Here is a 20,545-nt window from a genome sequence, read left to right as displayed (position 1 = left end):
ACAATCAAGCATTCACCAAGCCATCCCTCCTGAAGCTATTCAAGGATGTAGCTGAAGTAACACCTGACGACATAACGATTGTAACGATTTGTTACTTGACATCACACATTATTATGATTACTATCATAATAATGTATTATCATGATTACTTAAATTGGATGGGAAGGTATTTGCTCTTGGTCAGATCTATAATAGGCTTGTAGTTTCCGCTTGCATTGTTGAGCAGCAGCTCTAGTGGGGCGGTTGCTCGGTGGATCAGAATTGCTGTCCTCGGAAACTGTTGGTGAAGCTGGTTCTGGTAAACACTCTCGTTCTGCTAATTCGAGAGGTACCAACTTCTCTAAGGTTTTCAGGGTAGTGTTGGCTCGGCACAAATCTTTCACTACTCTCAGGACGCCTTGGTGATCTGGGTGGATAGCAACAATTTTGCCTATGGGCCACTCTGACCTCGGTCCATCACTGTCAACCAATACTAGGTCTCCTGGTTTAAGTTGTACTTTATTATACGGACTCGAAGCTCCGTAGTGGTACTCTCGTAGAGCTGTGAGGTACTCTCGAGTCCACACCTCATTCCACCTTTCAATTACTCTTGAGAGATGTTGGTAACTTTCTACTAAGGGGCCATGTCACCCGAAAATCCGATGAAAAATGGAATATTTACGAAAAATTACGAAAAATACTACAACGTTCTGGCAACACTGTGGTCCAAACCGTTTAATGATATCTTGAAAAATAACGTAATTAGAGTCAAATTTCCCGCTGCAACTTTCGTGAATCTGGTCCTCGCGCCGTGAGTACGCCGCGGGGTATTGTATCTTACGTTGTAGATGTCTTATTTTTCGTAATAGCGTTGAAAATAACATGTTATGCATAAAATGAATATAAACTAACCATATGGCAACACAACATATGGTCTGACACGAGGGTGGTGCAGTCAGTGACTGCGTGTCTCTCATGGAGAGAGGGTGTATGCTGATGCGCTCACACAATATCTCCCAGAACATGCTATTTTTGGATTTTTAGCTATTTGTACTGCAATATGACTTACCAAACGAACAAGAGAGAAGCATTGACAGCTAGATGCATGCGAGCTCTCCATACGAGCTGGCCGCAATGCGTAAATCACCACTCACGAGTGACCGCAGGTAGAGAAACTTTGAGAGCGCGCTACGCAACTCCAACTTTTAAAACTAGATAAAATTTCACAGCCTTTATTTATTAATCTATTTACATGAAACTTGCACATTATATGTAGAAAATACGCCTCTATAAACGCATGTCATTATTCTTATCTACGTAGATTTATTGATTTTATAAATAATGATACACCTCATTTTGTTGCATACGTTTTTGGGAAACTTTTATAAAATCTGTATTATTGCACTAAATACATCTGGGATAATAATGTGACATGTAAATCTTTATTATATAGTAAGGTCATAGCTGAGTGTCGTATAAATGATTTTGGTTCACAATTGTGGGCTGTGAAATTTTTTGAACATGGTTGAAAAATTCGTCTTTTTTTTTTTTTTTCTCCGTCTCTATTTAGGCTGAGATGCTGAAACTTGGCCTAGGTGCAGCACCTTTCACATGTATCAGGATAATAAATTATGAATACCCTACAACAATTTTTTAAATCCGGGTGATATGGCCCCTAAGTCACTCCTGGTTACATGTGAAGGGTCAACGGGATCCTCTTCTGCCAAAGGTATGAGAGGACTCAGCAGGCCTCCATGTATCAAGTGTGAGGGACTCAGAGGTTCTCTCTGTGAGAAATCATCTGACAGGTATGTTAATGGGCGGTTATTGACTCGCGCCTCGATTTCCACGACAAGTGTTTGGAGCTCGGAGTAACTAATTTTCTGTCGATGTAAGGTCTTCCTTAAACACTTCTTGACAGTTCCTATCATACGTTCGTAGAACCCTCCTTGCCAAGGGGCTCTTGGAGCAATAAATTTCCAGTGGCATTGTCGTCTCTGCAGGACTGACTGCACTTCTGGATGATTCCATACCTCTCGTAGACAGGCTTCTCCTGCCACAAAATTTGAACCATTGTCCGATATCATTAGTTTGGGACAGGATCTGCGAGCTGCAAATCTACGAAAAGCTTGGATGAAGGCTTCAGCACTCATATCTGAAGTCACTTCTAGATGTACGCCTCGTGTGGTAGCACACGTGAAGAGGCAAATGTAAGCTTTCACTGGTATCTTATCTGGATTGCCAGTGAGAAGCAAGGCTCCTGTGTAATCGACACCAGTGGTCTCAAAGGGACGAAGATGAACCACTTTCTTCAGGGAGTGGTGGAGGTCCTGGGTAAGGACACACTCGAGCATCGTATCTTTTGCAGATTACACAGAATTTAATAATTGATTTGACTGTTTGACGACCTTGAGGAAGCCAGTATTTCTGTCTAAGGTCGGTGAGAGTGTCTAACACTCCACCATGTAAAGTACCATATTGATGGTGATGTAAAACTAGAAGTTTGGTAATGATGTGGTGACGTGGTAGAAGGATCGGATTCTTTGTATCCAGATCAATTTTTGCATGAAGCAAACGTCCTCCACACCTTAATATATTATGAGTGTTGGCATCATACCAGATACCTAGAGACTTAGTTAATTTATCTGGAAGATTTTCATATTCGCTTCCATATGTCTCTTCAACCCGTTCTCGCAAATTTAATAAGTCAATATTGACTTATTAAATAAGTGCATAGGTGACATACTTAACATAATAGTTTCCCTTGAAAAGCTTCATAGAAAACACCGACCTTACCTAACCTACTTAGTATGTTAAGATAAGCATCTTATTGCTTCGTAATTACAATTATTACCTAACCTATACCTATAATAGGTTAAGTAACAATTGTAATTACGAAGCTATAAGATGCTTATTTTAACATACTAACTAGGTTAGGTAAGGTCGGTGTTTTGTATGAAGCTTTTCAAGGGAAACTATTATGTTAAGTATGTCACCTATGCACGCAACTAATAAGTCAATATTGACTTATTAAATTTGCGAGAACGGGTTGGTCTCTTGCTGTGCACGTTTGATCCAGTAGAGGATAGGATTGGGAAACTTATGCCTGATTCCTATCTTAGCAAGAAAGTCAAACACATGTGCTGTCACTCTTAATAACTTACTTAAGTTAGAATAATTGTGAGGATCAATAGCTAAGATTCGATGAGATTCTGGTTCATTCATGGGAGTAGTGATATTGGTCACTATGACTTGTGGCTTTTGTTTGGGCCACTGACCACCAACAAGCCATGAAGGTCCATTAAACCACATTGAAGACTTGATAAGTTGTTTTAGTGTTAATCCTCGAGATAATCTACAGGATTGTCCTTAGTAGGAACATGTCTAAATTTATATCCAGCAGATAATTCATGAATTTCCCTAACACGATTACTGACGTAGGGAGTTTTATTATTGTTGTTTCTTACCCATTGTAAGACTGCCTCATTGTCTGGCCACACGACAATCTCACCAAAGTGGATATTATTGAGTGTCTTGGCCAGGCAATGAGCCAATCTGACCCCCACCAGCAATGCAGTTGCCTTTACCTCAACTCCATTTGAGGTAAAGATCTCTTCTTAATGGGAGCAACTCTTGCTTTAGATGTGAGCAAAATTGATTGTGCACTATTGACTAAGTAGGCTACAGCGCCATATGCTTTGCCAGAGGCATCGAAAAAAACGTGCAAATTTGTGGGCAAGTTTGGTCCTGAAGCATTACGAGGAAATTTCAAAACACCTAACTGATTGAAATCCGTTGTGAGTATCTGCCATTTAGCTTGTAACTCACTTGGTAACGGATCATCCCATCCCATATGTTTCTGCCAGCATTCCTGCATTAGGAGTTTGCCCCTTATTAATATATGACTAAGTAAGCCTAAAGGGTCAAAAGGTTGACTGACATACGAGAGTAATTTTCTCATGGTAAGGGATGAATTATCGGTTTGTACTGACTTGACATTCATCTCGTCAGTACTTGTGTTCCATTCCACGCCTAGAACCTTTAATTGATTAGGTACCTGATAACCTGGAAATTCTTTCTCGATTATCTGGTTTAATGATTTATTATTTGAGGCCCATGATTGTAGTGGCATATTGGCTCCTAATAACTCACGGTTAGCCTCATGGTAGATTTCTACCAAATTGGATTGATCATCTGTAGTTCCCTGGAAATTATCGACATACAAGTTGTCACTAATTTCTGCCTTATAAGGGCTATTTGACTTCCTCAAATGTGTATCTAATGTTGCTTGCAATAGAAACGGGGAAGACGTCGCTCCGAATAATACCGAGGCAAAACGATATGTGATGATATCACTGTTAGCATCCAGTGGGTCCTTAATCCAGAGAAACTTGGTGTAATTACAATCCTCTTCCTGTAAACCTACTCTAATTAAAGCTTTACTGATATCAGCAGTATAAGCAAAAATACCAGTACGGAATCGTAGTAGCACATCATGTAAGTCCCCTCCTGCTCAGAGGCAGGAGGGGACTCATACTCCTCCATGTATCAAGTGTGAGGGACTCAGAGGTTCTCTCTGTGAGAAATCATCTGACAGGTATGTTAATGGGCGGTTATTGACTCGCGCCTCGATTTCCACGACAAGTGTTTGCAGTTCGGAGTAACTAATTATCTGTCGATGTAAGGTCTTCCTTAAACACTTCTTGACAGTTCCTATCATACGTTCGTAGAACCCTCCTTGCCAAGGGGCTCTTGGAGCAATAAATTTCCAGTGGCATTGTCGTCTCTGCAGGACTGACTGCACTTCTGGATGATTCCATACCTCTCGTAGACAGGCTTCTCTTGCCACAAAATTTGAACCATTGTCCGATATCATTAGTTTGGGACAGAATCTGTGAGCTGCAAATCTACGAAAAGCTTGGATGAAGGCTTCAGCACTCATATCTGAAGTCACTTCTAGATGTACGCCTCGTGTGGTAGCACACGTGAAGAGGCAAATGTAAGCTTTCACTGGTATCTTATCTGGATTGCCAGTGAGAAGCAAGGCTCCTGTGTAATCGACACCAGTGGTCTCAAAGGGACGAAGATGAACCACTCTTTCTTCAGGGAGTGGTGGAGGTCCTGGGTAAGGACACACTCGAGCATCGTATCTTTTGCAGATTACACAGAATTTAATAATTGATTTGACTGTTTGACGACCTTGAGGAAGCCAGTATTTCTGTCTAAGGTCGGTGAGAGTGTCTAACACTCCACCATGTAAAGTACCATATTGATGGTGATGTAAAACTAGAAGTTTGGTAATGATGTGGTGACGTGGTAGAAGGATCGGATTCTTTGTATCCAGATCAATTTTTGCATGAAGCAAACGTCCTCCACACCTTAATATATTATGAGTGTTGGCATCATACCAGATACCTAGAGACTTAGTTAATTTATCTGGAAGATTTTCATATTCGCTTCCATATGTTTCTTGCTGTGCACGTTTGATCCAGTAGAGGATAGGATTGGGAAACTTATGCCTGATTCCTATCTTAGCAAGAAAGTCAAACACATGTGCTGTCACTCTTAATAACTTACTTAAGTTAGAATAATTGTGAGGATCAATAGCTAAGATTCGATGAGATTCTGGTTCATTCATGGGAGTAGTGATATTGGCCACTATGACTTGTGGCTTTTGTTTGGGCCACTGACCACCAACAAGCCATGAAGGTCCATTAAACCACATCGAAGACTTAATAAGTTGTTTTAGTGTTAATCCTCGAGATAAATAATCTGCAGGATTGTCCTTAGTAGGAACATGTCTAAATTTATATCCAACAGATAATTCATGAATTTCCCTAACACGATTACGGACGTAGGGAGTTTTATTATTGTTGTTTCTTACCCATTGTAAGACTGCCTCATTGTCTGACCACACGACAATCTCACCAAAGTGGATATTATTGAGTGTCTTGGTCAGGCAATGAGCCAATCTGACCCCCACCAGCAATGCAGTTAACTCCATTTGAGGTAAAGATCTCATCTTAATGGGAGCAACTCTTGCTTTAGATGTGAGCAAAATTGATTGTGCACTATTAACTAAGTAGGCTACAGCGCCATATGCTTTGCCAGAGGCATCGAAAAAAACGTGCAAATTTGTGGGCAAGTTTGGTCCTGAAGCATTACGAGGAAATTTCAAAACACCTAACTGATTGAAATCCGTTGTGAGTATCTGCCATTTAGCTTGTAACTCACTTGGTAACGGATCATCCCATCCCATATGTTTCTGCCAGCATTCCTGCATTAGGAGTTTGCCCCTTATTAATATAGGACTAAGTAAGCCTAAAGGGTCAAAAGGTTGACTGGCATACGAGAGTAATTTTCTCATGGTAAGGGATGAATTATCGGTTTGTACTGACTTGACATTCATCTCTTCGGTACTTGTGTTCCATTACACGCCTAGAACCTTTAATTGATTAGGTACCTGATAACCTGGAAATTCTTTCTCGATTATCTGGTTTAATGATTTATTATTTGAGGCCCATGATTGTAGTGGCATATTGGCTCCTAATAACTCACGGTTAGCCTCATGGTAGATTTCTACCAAATTGGATTGATCATCTGTAGTTCCCTGAAAATTATCGACACACAAGTTGTCACTAATTTCTGCCTTATAAGGGCTATTTGACTTCCTCAAATGTGTATCTAATGTTGCTTGCAATAGAAACGGGGAAGACGTCGCTCCGAATAATACTGAGGCAAAACGATATGTGATGATATCACTGTTAGGATCCAGTGGGTCCTTAATCCAGAGAAACTTTGTGTAATTACGATCCTCTTCTTGTAAACCTACTCTAATTAAAGTTTTACTGATATCAGCAGTATAAGCAAAAATGCCAGTATGGAATCGTAATAGCACATCATGTAGCCTTTGGGTTAGGCTAGGTCCCGTTTGGAGACATTCATTCAAAGACACACTGTTGGGCTTCACTTTAGCACTACAGTTGAAGACAATACGTATTGGTGTTGTCAATGAATCTTTCACCACAGCGTGATGAGGTAAATAGTGACCTATTTTCCGGTCATCATTATCAACAACTTCGATAAATTTACTGTTGAGCTGTTGTTGGATTAGTTGATGATACATGTTCAGTTTGTCTGGCTGCTTCTTCAGTCGTGTTAATTGAGACTGTAATTGTGAGGCTGCCATAAAATAATTAACTGGAAGTTGTGGATGATTCAACTTCCATGGTAGTCTCACCCAGTATTGTTTATCTTTATAGACAACTGTATCCAGATATTGCTGGTAAGCCCACATATCATCAGGGCTTGGTTGTTCAGGGATAATACCTAAAGTGTCTAAATCCCACAGACGATGTACAGGTGGATCAGACTCAATATCTTCAGATATTTCTCTGAAATGTAGGGGGTGACTGTTCCAAGCCTAGTCACGCCACTATTATATTGTTAGATTGTTGGTTGGTTGACGCTGGATTTTGTTGGAAAAGCACCGGTCCAGTAAGCAATTTGCCTCCAGCAGATGACAACAAATTCATTCCGTGTTGTCTGGTGCATCCCAATATAAATTTATAATAATGGTCAGCGCCTATAAGTATTCCAACATCAGTGAGGCAGTCAGAATTTATTTTGTAATCGGCTAGCCTCATGCGGTTTCGTTTAAGATATTTCGCAGTGCGAGCTAATCCTGTGACCTGCAGGTCTGTAGGAAGTTTGTCTACTACTACCGCTTGTATTTGACTAGTGGAAGATCCAAGTCTCAATAATACCTTAACTACTTGGTATTCACGAGGTCCACTATTAGTCAAGAAACCAGAAATATTCAATCTCACACTTTTGGCAGGTTTTAATTTTAACTGCTCGACTAATTGTTGTGTAATGAAGGTTTTCTGTGATCCTTGATCAAAAAGACCTCTAGTGTTAACTCTAGATTTCCTGTTTATTAGTCTAAGTTGAGCTGTAGGCAGAGTACTATTATTGCCTTAGTCAGTAGCAAGTACATTTATTTCTTGATGTACTTTGCAATATTGTACTGTGGTAGAATTCGTGGAATTCTCCCCAGTTGTCATGGATTGGGTAGAAGTTTTTCTACATAAGGCATAGTGATGTACACCTTGGTTGCATCTACTGCATGAACGTAGTTGCACTACACATTTTTTGTGATCATGAGAGCCCATGCACTTGGTGCACCTGTGTATTTCTTGTAACCGTTTAATCCTGGTATTAAAGTTAGGATAAACAGAGTATTGGTAGGTGGCATATCCTTGACTACAAAACAGACACCTTCTCTCTCTGTTTGACTTGGTCTCTTTAGCAGACAAGTCATTGGTTACATCAGAAGGAGATACTGAATAAGTACCTACATTACCACTCCTCTTTCCAGTGGATGGAGCAGTCCTAGGTTTATATTTATTAGACTTATTTAAAGTCGGTTTGGTTTTGACTGAAGTGTCAATATTAAGTGGTTTAGACTCAGGTTTAATCTTATCATGGGTCTTCAACCTGTTAACCGTTATTCTCAGTCCCTCGAATATTTGGTCAAGAGTGAGAAACTCGATTTTATAGTGTGAGCAAATTTCTGCTAAGATATTTCGAGGTAATTTCCTCTGCAAAAGTAACTTGATTGACCATTCTGAGGCTGGTATATCAACTTTAGTACCTAAGGCCTTCACTAGAGACTCTACTTCTAGCCTGAAGCTTTGAAGTGAGTCTGGTCTGTTACTTGGTGCATTCAGATCTAGCAACTGGTAATAAAGGTTAGCTATACTCAACTCCTTGTTGCAATAGTTCAACTTTAGCAGTTTTATAGCTTCCTCATAATTACTCTCAGTGAGAGCTAGGTTATTTATGACCTTTTTAGCCTCTCCTTTGAGAAGACTAAGCATGTATGAGAATTTAGAAATCTTGTCAAGAGACGATTTCTTATGTATATGAACTTCAAATGAAGTCCAAAAGTTGTCCCAATTTTCTGTATCCAGCCCTGTAAATGTAGGTAAGTCTAAAGTAGGTAAACGAACCTCAGGTAATTGGTTACTGGATTGAGACATAGCATTATTTGTATTAGATTTAGATTGTGTTACTAGATTGGATAGCATGTAAAGTCTATCTTGAGTCTCATCTTCATACTGGGAAATATCTACTATAATTCGATCCAATTCATCAGGATCAGTTTCTATGGTATTCAGTAGATCAAGATAAGACTGACTTGTAGATTTAACTTGATCAAATTTCAGATCAGCCACTCTCACTGATGTTTCTAATTGATAAGAATCAATGGGAGTTGCTTTAGACAAGCCCTCAGACTTGTTAATTAGTCTGGTTAAATGACCTTTGAGGCCAATATAGGTTCTCCTTAATTGTTCAGGAGTAGCCATGATGGGTTTAAGTCCAAACTTCATGGGATCTGAATAAGTATTACTAATGAAGCTTGGGTACTTGTTCATTGGTTGACAAGTAATATTAAGTATAGCCTAATTTAATGTGGCTAAATTATACTCTACCTCACTCGAGGTTAAATGTACCTACCTAACAACAAGTAGCTAGTTATTTTGAGCACTGCTTGAACTTCACCATTAACTCTCGTCCGGTTAGCTCTTCTATATCACCATTAGATGTAATGGTGATCATCCAGCAATACTCAAAATAGATACACACAAATAATGAGTACAAGATGAAATAATATGAATATACTCTAATCAGAGTTATCTCAAAGTTTAATCCCACCCTTGATAGGGTCAGCACAAAGGGTATAATACATATACTACTAACTAGCTCAAGTCTAGTTGTGATAATTTCTACCTAAGAAACTACTAATTTATTTAGTCTGTGTTTGTGCCAAATTCAGCACAATCACAGCCTAAATTTCTACCTAATAAGATTGGTAAAGATTATTGTGGTGCAGTAATGTGAATATAATTGTGCTGTATTTTTGTTTTTTTTGGATTTTATAGTTTATAAGTGTGCACTTGCACACACAAGTGAAAACAGATATTTACAGTTAAATTTGGCTTGCTAGCCACAGCCGTTTGTGATAATTGATTGTGTTGATCAATTTGTCAACTACATGTGACCTAGACTCACCTGACAGGTGTACACCATCTCTTGCCAGGTTTTGTCTATATGGTCTGGTTGTAAATTGGATATAAGTGGCATCCAATCTCACTCGTTTTTTCAGCCTAAAGTTTATGTATTCGGCAGTTCTCTGGTAATATTCTGGTGTTACTCCCCAACGATTATCATGACTCAGTTGGCGAGGTTCCACTAATGTGAATACTACCGAATTGCTGATGAGCTTAAATGAAGAAATTATGGTTTTAAGGTGATTGATCACCTCGGCTGGATGACGAGTAGGATGGATGTCATTACCACCTAAATAAATGATGGTTAGATGGTGAGGCCACTCTAACGCAGGTGTTAGTGTGGAATTGTTATAAAAGTTATGAGCTCTTGCTCCTGGTGACCTAAAGATTCTTACTTCAGTATGAGGTATAGGTCTAAGTGTTGTGGGTAATTGACTGTGTCCCACGAGTGCTACCTTATACATGAGGTGTAAGTAGCAATGACTTGGTGTGACTTAGGCTAACCTATGTGTTACATGTGTTACGCTGTCGGTAGACACAATTATTTAAAATGGTTAGTCTAGACTACTTCACACGGTGATTAGTTATTACTAATTAGTAGGTATATTTATATTTTATGTTTATCCGGTTCGATAAGGACCATAATGTGGGACATTTGGGGCTTGACTCTATTTATTTAATTATTAAATTAATGAAAGTAATTACGAAGGACCACCCGCTTTTAAGAAAAGAGGGAAACTAATAAAAAGTGATCATTAGAGACTCCAGGAAGAATAAGTGTCTATGGTTAAATATTAGGAAGTATAATCACTTAACTAATTAATGGGCTGTATAGATAATTAACTTGAATCAAAGCCTCAAACACCTACATTGGGGGGTTATTGCTAGAACTTCATATACGTCTAGGAACTAGTGTGGTTCGTGCACCAGTTCATTGTGTAATAACTAATCTTATGACCAAATTAAAGAAATCTTTAGAAGATTATCACCAGTAATTATAAAGATCATTAACATCAGAAATTAATCATTCTAATAAACACGTATTATCTCCAGTGTACATGATCAGCATCCAATTAAATATTAGAATATATAAGTAATGAATTTTAAAGTAAATAAATGAATACGAAAGGTCTTAGCTTTAAGACGATTTCAATGACATCATTTACGACTCATCCTCGGGATCTCCGGAATTCCTCGTAGAAACACTGGGAGATGAATAACACGGAGTAAGGTAACAGCTCGTGGACTCTTCACATGCGAGCTGTAATTTAAGGGATATTACGTAGCATTGAACTAGGCTACTGAAATATCTATATTCAAGAAAATTGAAAAACAAATTAGTTATGGTACTAACATGGGTTTTGTTAAGGTCGCTCGATCTAACGACAAGCTGCCCCGACATATACAATCTCTAATGATGCATCAAAATGGAATTATATACTTAGCTAAGGGGTACAGATTATGTTGAAGCTTGCCGAAACCGCGTCCCAAGCTCCAACTCTCGCTATGGCGTACACGTGGTTGATAGCTTGACTTGAATGTCGACTCGTTATTAGTTGGCCGGTCACTGCAGATCACGTAGAACAATATTAACTAGTTCTATGTTGAGTACCAGGGTAATTCTTGCTGATAACTTCAACGTCACGTGTCCCAGACTCAGACACCAAGACCTTGTTGCTCAATTCCGCAACACGAGACTTCACGCCGCACTCAGGCGTCTCGTCCACACCAACAACAATGGCTTCTCCCCCTCACCCACTAGCGTCCCGCATTCGCCACAGAAATTATTTATCACGAATAATATTATTTCACGCAATTGTGGCTGAAATGCTTTAATAAAGACTGGGTTGTAATTCTAGGGAGTTAAATATTATTACTTTCTCGTCTTACAGTAGTAAACAAGAAATGGAGAAGATTTTAGTTTTCTCCATGGCATTCACGAGTGACGGTAAAATTATTACTTGATAACAATTGTAACTAAAAACTCTCGATTTGGAATTATTTGGGAGTTATGTTATCCGTAAATAATTATCACACGGAATACTGATGATTTTAGAGAATCACATTCAATTCTCTAACACACTGGATATAAATGTGTTTAACTAGGTAGAATCTGACGCAATACTGGCGCTTGGTTTCGTTAAAATTCCAGTATTCTTATACAGATATAGTAATTAGTTCATGTGAACACTACTGTTAGTAAATTATAGTAACTACAGTAATTAGTATATTTTAATAGTAGTTTATAATAATACAATAGTATTGTATTAGTGTTGGAAATTTCCAACAACAACTGACCCTTTAGAGGATTCCGACGACGACGATTCCGCCACTGCAATGCAGACTTCAGATCCTGTTCGGTGCCCACAACTCACAAGACTCTGCCTCCTGTGACCCCCACTTCTGCAACAGTTCCAGTTACTAACCATGACATCACTGTGAACGCGGCCACGCTTTCAGACATACTGTCGGCTCCTGCTCCACACGCTTCTCCAGCTGCTGCTGTCCCTTCACCTGTCTCAGTGACGAATTCCGCTGCAATCGACCCTTGGTGTGACCCTATAGAGGGTACCTACTATGCAGCCCCTTCTGCTGCAGTACCTACCACTGCTACTCAACCTCCAAGAACTCAACCTTCAAGACATCAACCTTCAAGAACTCAACCTTCAAGAACTCTACCCCAGCGTGCCAACACCCCTGCTCTTCACTCATCTGATGAATCGGATGAAGACGTATCTGTTGGAACACCATCACCCCCAAGGAAAGATCACCTCCAAGCATCAATACGAAACGTGACCACCAAGACCGACAAGCCCAAAAAGAAGACCAACGATCAAAGTTTGGTGAAATCAACAAGGAAGAAGACTACTAACGAACTGACTTAACATCAAACCTCCACTGCCAGCTGCTTGCGTTCCCAGCCCCTGTGTGTACTGCAAATGACACCCTACTCAATTCAACTTCCATCTGATCAAGTTTAAATCCGCGGTGGTTGGGCCACCGATGTTTCATCTCCCCTCTTCACCTCATCCCTGGATCCTTGCTCAAGATTTCTGCAGCCTCGCCCCGTTCTTCCATCCCCTACTTGCCAGCTCTATGAACGTTTTCAAGTTTCACCATCCAGTCTCCTGTCTGAATCTCGTAAGGACGAAAGCTAAAGTGAAGCACAACAGCGGTTCAATTATTCGAGGTTGTGGCGCTGCAAAGAAGTCGCGTGTTCACAAGGAACAGAAGATGAGGTTCAACTTCTCCCACTCCAAACTCGACGCTTTAAGAGATGTCGACATTTGTCAAGAGAAGAATCTGAATTGTAAAGATAACGAACGTTGCATTCTGAAGTACGAGAAGCTTGAACGGATTGGAAGGAGTGCACTAGATCGTCTCATGAACTTTAAAACACCGTCTTCTTCATTTAATATGCTACCCGTTCAAAGCCTGTATGTTCCTTCTTCAGTGAACAATATGTTGTTTCAGCAAGGGCTGTATAACCAACCTCTTATCTCATCTGTGAATGAGGGCGATGTCGAGATGTGTTACGAGAGCTTGGAACGGAAGGGACGGAAAGCTGTTGATTGCCTCATGAACTTTACAAATGTAAAAAAATTGCAAAAGAGGCACACTTCCCCGCTGGCCACCGTGCTCCTATATCCTTCAAATAATATGTTGCCACAGCAAAGCCAGCATGTTCAGTTAAATTCTGGGAATGATGACCTACAGTTCCTGCAAGACCTCTATATACCACCTCCAATGTCTCCTTTGCACGAGGAGTTCAGACAGAAAAACCCTGCCAATATTTCACCATCCCATCATGCTTGTCCAACTTCAAGGGATTACCTACAGTTCCTGCAAGACATTTCTGCACCGCCTCCAATGTCTCCTTTTCACGAGAGAGAGAGACAGGAAAAACCTGCCAAGATTTCACCATCCCAACATGCTTGTCCTACTTCACGTGATTACCTACAGTTCCTTCAAGACATTTATGTACTTTTATTTTCTTTGCACGAGGAGGACAGACAAGAAAAACCTGCCAAGATTTCGCCATCCCATCGAGGTTGGATACTTTCAGGTGATGACCTACAGTTCCTGCAAGACATTTATGTACCGCCACCAATGTCTCCTTTGCACAAGGAGGACAGACAAGGAAAACCCTGTCAAGATTTCACCATCCCAACGTACTTGTCCAACATCACGTGGTTACCTACAGTTCCTGCAAGACATTTATGTACCGCCTCCACTATCTCCTTTGCACGAGAAGGAGAGACAGGAAAAACCTGCCATCCCATCGTGGTTGGACACCTTCAGGTGATGGCCTACAGTTCCTGCAAGACCTCTATGTATCGCCACCAATGTCTCCTTTGCACGAGAAGAACAGACAGGAAAAACCTGCCATGATTTCACCATCCCATCGTGCTTGTCCAACTTCACGTGATGACCTACATTTCCTGCAAGACATCTATGTACCGCTTCTAATGTCTCCTTTGCACGATGGCGACAGACAGGAAAATCCGGCCAAGGTTTCAGCATATCATCGGGCTTGGCCACCTTCAAGTGATGACTTACAGTTCCTTCAAGACCTCTGTGTACCGCCACCAATGTCTCCTTTGCACGCGAAGGAGAGACAGGAAAAACCTGCCATCCCATCGTGGTTGGACACCTTCAGGTGATGGCCTACAGTTCCTGCAAGACCTCTATGTATCGCCTCCAATGTCTCCTTTGCACGAGGAAGACAGACAGGACAATCCTGCCAAGATTTCAAAATCCCATCGTGCTTCTCCAACTTCAAGAGATGACCTACAGTTCCTGCAAGACATTTATGTCCCACCTCCAATGTCTCCTTTGCCCGAAGACGACAAACAGGAAAATCCAGCCAAGGTTTTTGAATCACATCGGGGTTGGCCACCTTCAAGTGATGACCTGGAGCTCCTGCAAGACATTTATGTACCGCCACCAATGTCTACTTTCCACGAGGAGGACAGACAGGAAAAACCTGCCAAGATTTCACCATCCCAACGTGCTTGTCCAACTTCACGTGACAACCTACAGTTCCTGCAAGACATTTATGTACCGCCTCCAATGTCTCCTTTGCACGAGTTCAGACAGGAAAAACCTGCCAAGATTTCACCATCCAATCGTGATTGTCACACTTCACGTGATTACCTACAGTTCCTGCTAGACATTTCTGTACCGCCTCCTCTACTGTCTCCTTTGCACGAGGAGGAGAGTCTGGAAAAACCTGCCAACGTTTCTGCATCTCATCGGGCGTGGCCACCTTCAAGTGTTGACCTGCAGTTCCTGCAAGACATTTATGTACCGCCTCCAATGTCTCCTTTGCACGAGAAGGAGAGACAGGAAAAACCTGCCATCCCATCGTGGTTGGACACCTTCCGGTGATGGCCTACAGTTCCTGCAAGACCTCTATATAACACCTCCAATGTCTCCTTTGCACGAGGAGTTCAGACAGGAAAACCCTGCCAATATTTCACCATCCCATCATGCTTGTCCAACTTCACGTGATTATCTACAGTTCCTGCAAGACATTTCTGTACCGCCTCCAATGTCTCCTTTGCACGAGGACAGACAGGAAAAAACTGCCAAGATTTCTCCATCCCATCGTGCTTGTCCAACTTCACGTGATTACCTACAGTTCCTGCAAGACATTTATGTACCGCCTCCAATGTCTCCTTTGCACGAGGAAGACAGACAAGAAAAACTTGCCAAGATTTCACCATCCCATCGAGGATGGATACTTTCAGGTGATGACCTACAGTTCCTGCAAGACATTTATGTACCGCCACCAATGTCTCCTTTGCACAAGGAGGACAGACAAGGAAAACCCTGTCAAGATTTCACCATCCCAACGTGCTTGTCCAACTTCACGTGGTTACCTATAGTTCCTGCAAGACATTCATATACCGCCTCCACTATCTCCTTTGCACGAGAAGGAGAGACAGGAAAAACCTGCCATCCCATCGTGGTTGGACACCTTCAGGTGATAGCCAACAGTTCCTGCAAGACATTTCTGTACCGCCTTCTCCAATGTCTCCTTTGCACGAGGAGGAGAGACAGGAAAAACCTGCCAACGTTTCTGCATCTCATCGGGCGTGGCCACCTTCAAGTGTTGACCTGCAGTTCCTGCAAGACATTTATGTACCGCCTTCAATGTCTCCTTTGCACGAGAAGGAGAGACAGGAAACACCTGCCAAGGTTTCACCATCCCAACGTGCTTGTCCAACTTCACGTGATTATCTACAGTTCATGCAAGACATTTATGTACCGCCTCCAATATCTCCTTTGCACGATGGCGACAGACAGGAAAACCCGGCCAAGGTTTCTGCATCTCATCGGGCTTGGCTACCTTCAAGTGATGACCTACAGTTCCTTCAAGACCTCTGTGTACCGCCACCAATGTCTCCTTTGCACGATAAGGAGAGACAGGAAAAACCTGACAAGATTTCTACAACTACCACCTCAGCCTCTACATTCAACTTCCAAGTAGCCACCTTCCCGAAGCTTCAGGGAGGAGGAACTATCGCCACTGCACACCATCCTGGTATTGTCTCTACTAGCCAATGGGGACCTAGTTCCCAGTCACCCAGCCACTCAACGAGCCTGACACCGCCGCCTCCATCCCAACCCGCCCAACCAAAGACAAAGCTGATTGGGCAGAGCACAGTAAAAGCTTTGATATCAACAGCCAGAATGACTGCTGGCAATAACCCCCGAGAATTTGTGAGGCTTTTGAAAATTCTTTACAAGGCGAATGGTCTCCCTACCTTCATTATTCCTGAAGAAGTCTTCAACGCTCCAGGTTCAACTCCAACAACTGTGGGACATTTGGGGCTTGACTCTATTTATTTAATTATTAAATTAATGAAAGTAATTACAAAGGACCACCCGCTTTTAAGAAAAGAGGGAAACTAATAAAAAGTGATCATTAGAGACTCCAGGAAGAATCAGTGTCTATGGTTAAATATTAGGAAGTATAATCACTTAACTAATTAATGGGCTGTATAGATAATTAACTTGAATCAAAGCCTCAAACACCTACATTGGGGGGTTATTGCTAGAACTTCATATACGTCTAGGAACTAGTGTGGTTCGTGCACCAGTTCACTGTGTAATAACTAATCTTATGACCAAATTAAAGAAATCTATATTAGATTATCACCAGTAATTATAAAGATCATTAACATCAGAAATTAATCATTCTAATAAACACGTATTATCTCCAGTGTACATGATCAGCATCCAATTAAATATTAGAATATAGAAGTAATGAATTTTAAAGTAAATAAATGAATACGAAAGGTCTTAGCTTTAAGACGATTTCAATGACATCATTTACGACTCATCCTCGGAATCTCCGGAATTCCTCGTAGAAACACTGGGAGATGAATAACACGGAGTAAGGTAACAGCTCGTGGACTCTTCACATGCGAGCTGTAATTTAAGGGATATTACGTAGCATTGAACTAGGCTACTGAAATATCTATATTCAAGAAAATGGAAAAACAAATTAGTTATGGTACTAACATGGGTTTTGTTAAGGTCGCTCGATCTAACGACAAGCTGCCTCGACATATACAATCTCTAAAGATGCATCAAAAGGGAATTATATACTTAGCTAAGGGGTACAGATTATGTTGAAGCTTGCCGAAACCGCGTCCCAAGCTCCAACTCTCGCTATGGCGTACACGTGGTTGATAGCTTGGCTTGAATGTCGACTCGTTATTAGTTGGCCGGTCACTGCAGATCACATAGAACAACATTAACTAGTTCTATGTTGAGTACCAGGGTAATTCTTGCTGATAACTTCAACGTCACGTGTCCCAGACTCTGACACCAAGACCTTGTTGCTCAATTCCGCAACACGAGACTTAACGCCGCACTCAGGCGTCTCGTGAACACCAACAACAATGGCTTCTCCCCCTCACCCACTAGCGTCCCGCATTCGCCACAGAAATTATTTATCACGAATAATATTATTTCACGCAATTGTGGCTGAAATGCTTTAATAAAGACTGGGTTGTAATTCTAGGGAGTTAAATATTATTACTTTCTCGTCTTACAGTAGTAAACAAGAAATGGAGAAGATTTTAGTTTTCTCCATGGCATTCACGCGTGACGGTAAACTTATTACTTGATAACAATTGTAACTGAAAACTCTCGATTTGGAATTATTTGGGAGTTATGTTATCCGTAAATAATTATCACACGGAATACTGATGATTTTAGAGAATCACATTCAATTCTCTAACACACTGGATATAAATGTGTTTAACTAGGTAGAATCTGACGCAATACTGGCGCTTGGTTTCGTTAAAATTCCAGTATTCTTATACAGATATAATAATTAGTTCATGTGAACACTACTGTTAGTAAATTATAGTAACTACAGTAATTAGTATATTTTAATACTAGTTTATAATAATACAATAGTATTGTATTAGTGTTTGAAATTTCCAACAACAACTGACCCTGTAGAGGATGCCGACTCTACATCCGACGACGACGATTCCGCCACTGCAATGCAGACTTCAGATCCTGTTCGGGTACCCACAGCTCACAAGACTCTGCCTCCTGTGACCCCCACTTCTGCAACAGTTCCAGTTACTAACCATGACATCACTGTGAACGCGGCCACGCTTTCAGACATACTGTCGGCTCCTGCTCCACACGCTTCTCCAGCTGCTGCTGTCCCTTCACTCGTCTCAGTGACGAATTCCGCTGCAATCGACCCTTGGTGTGACCCTATAGAGGGTACCTACTATGCAGCCCCTTCTGCTGCAGTACCTACCACTGCTACTCAACCTCCAAGAACTCAACCTTCAAGACATCAACCTTCAAGAACTCAACCTTCAAGAACTCTACCCCAGCGTGTCAACACCCCTGCTCTTCACTCATCTGATGAATCGGATGAAGACGTATCTGTTGGAACACCATCACCCCCAAGGAAAGATCACCTCCAAGCATCGACACGAAACGTGACCACCAAGACCGACAAGCCCAAAAAGAAGACCAACGATCAAAGTTTAGTGAAATCAACAAGGAAGAAGACTACTAACGAACTGATTTAACATCAACATCTGACATCAAACCTCCACTGCCAGCTGCTTGCGTTCCCAGCCCCTGTGTGTACTGCAAATGACACCCTACTCAATTCAACTTCCATCTGATCAAGTTTAAATCCGCGGTGGTTGGGCCACCGATGTTTCATCTCCCCTCTTCACCTCATCCCTGGATCCTTGCTCAAGATTTCTGCAGCCTCGCCCCGTTCTTCCATCCCCTACTTGCCAGCTCTATGAACGTTTTCAAGTTTCACCATCCAGTCTCCTGTCTGAGTCTCGTAAGGATGGAAGCTAAAGTGAAGCACAACAGCGGTTCAATTATTCGAGGTTGTGGCGCTGCAAACAAGTCGCGTGTTCACAAGGAACAGAAGATGACGTTCAACTTCTCCCACGCCAAACTCGACGCTTTAAGAGATGTCGACATTTGTCAAGAGAAGAATCTGAATTGTAAAGATAACGAACGTTGCATTCTGAAGTACGAGAAGCTTGAACGGATTGGAAGGAGTGCACTAGATCGTCTCATGAACTTTAAAACACCGACTTCTTCATTTAATATGCTACCCGTTCAAAGCCTGTATATTCCTTCTTCAGTGAACAATATGTTGTTTCAGCAAGGGCTGTATAACCAACCTCTTATCTCATCTGTGAATGAGGGCGATGTCGAGATGTGTTACGAGAGCTTGGAACGGAAGGGACGGAAAGCTGTTGATTGCCTCATGAACTTTACAAATGTAAAAAATTTGCAAAAGAGGCACACTTCCCCGCTGGCCTTCGTGCTCCTATATCCTTCAAATAATATGTTGCCACAGCAAAGCCAGCATGTTCAGTTAAATTCAGGGAATGATGACCTACAGTTCCTGCAAGACCTCTATATACCACCTCCAATGTCTCCTTTGCATGAGGAGTTCAGACAGAAAAACCTTGCCAATATTTCACCGTCCCATCATGTTTGTCCAACTTCAAGTGATTACCTGCAGTTCCTGCAAGACATTTCTGCACCGCCTCCAATGTCTCCTTTTCACGAGGAAGAGAGACAGGAAAAACCTGCCAAGATTTCACCATCCCAACATGCTTGTCCTACTTCACTTGATTACCTACAGTTCCTTCAAGACATTTATGTACCTCATTTTTCTTTGCACGAGGAGGACAGACAAGAAAAACCTGCCAAGATTTCGCCATCCCATCGAGGTTGGATACTTTCAGGTGATGACCTACAGTTCTTGCCAGACATTTATGTACCGCCACCAATGTCTCCTTTGCACAAGGAGGACAGACAAGGAAAACCCTGTCAAGATTTCACCATCCCAACGTGCTTGTCCAACTTCACGTGGTTACCTATAGTTCCTGCAAGACATTCATGTACCGCCTCCACTATCTCCTTTGCACGAGAAGGAGAGACAGGAAAAACCTGCCATCCCATCG

General features: G+C 41.5%; 1 protein-coding gene across 1 annotated transcript; it reads left to right on the top strand.

Moving 5' to 3' along the window:
• Positions 1 to 16,091: 16,091 nt before the first annotated feature.
• LOC138369840 (uncharacterized) lies at positions 16,092 to 19,132 on the top strand. Its single transcript, XM_069333584.1, has 2 exons — positions 16,092 to 16,880; positions 18,506 to 19,132. The coding sequence occupies exons 1-2, from the start codon at positions 16,092 to 16,094 to the stop codon at positions 19,130 to 19,132; spliced, it is 1,416 nt and encodes a 471-aa protein (XP_069189685.1).
• The last annotated feature ends 1,413 nt before the right edge of the window (positions 19,133 to 20,545 follow it).

Source organism: Procambarus clarkii, chromosome 30 (genome assembly GCF_040958095.1).
Source record: "Procambarus clarkii isolate CNS0578487 chromosome 30, FALCON_Pclarkii_2.0, whole genome shotgun sequence".
Lineage (NCBI taxonomy): Eukaryota > Metazoa > Arthropoda > Malacostraca > Decapoda > Cambaridae > Procambarus > Procambarus clarkii.
Note: the sequence above shows the minus strand (reverse complement) of the source record. Positions and strands in the feature narration are given on the sequence as shown.

Bases quoted from the DNA above. Each gene is read 5' to 3' on its own strand.
- LOC138369840 (XM_069333584.1), top strand. From the start codon at position 16,092: ATGTCTCCTTTGCACGAGGAGGAGAGACAGGAAAAACCTGCCAACGTT. The intron at 16,881-18,505 runs GTGGGACATTTG...GTATTGTATTAG, and splicing joins CAGGTTCAACTCCAACAACT to TGTTTGAAATTTCCAACAAC.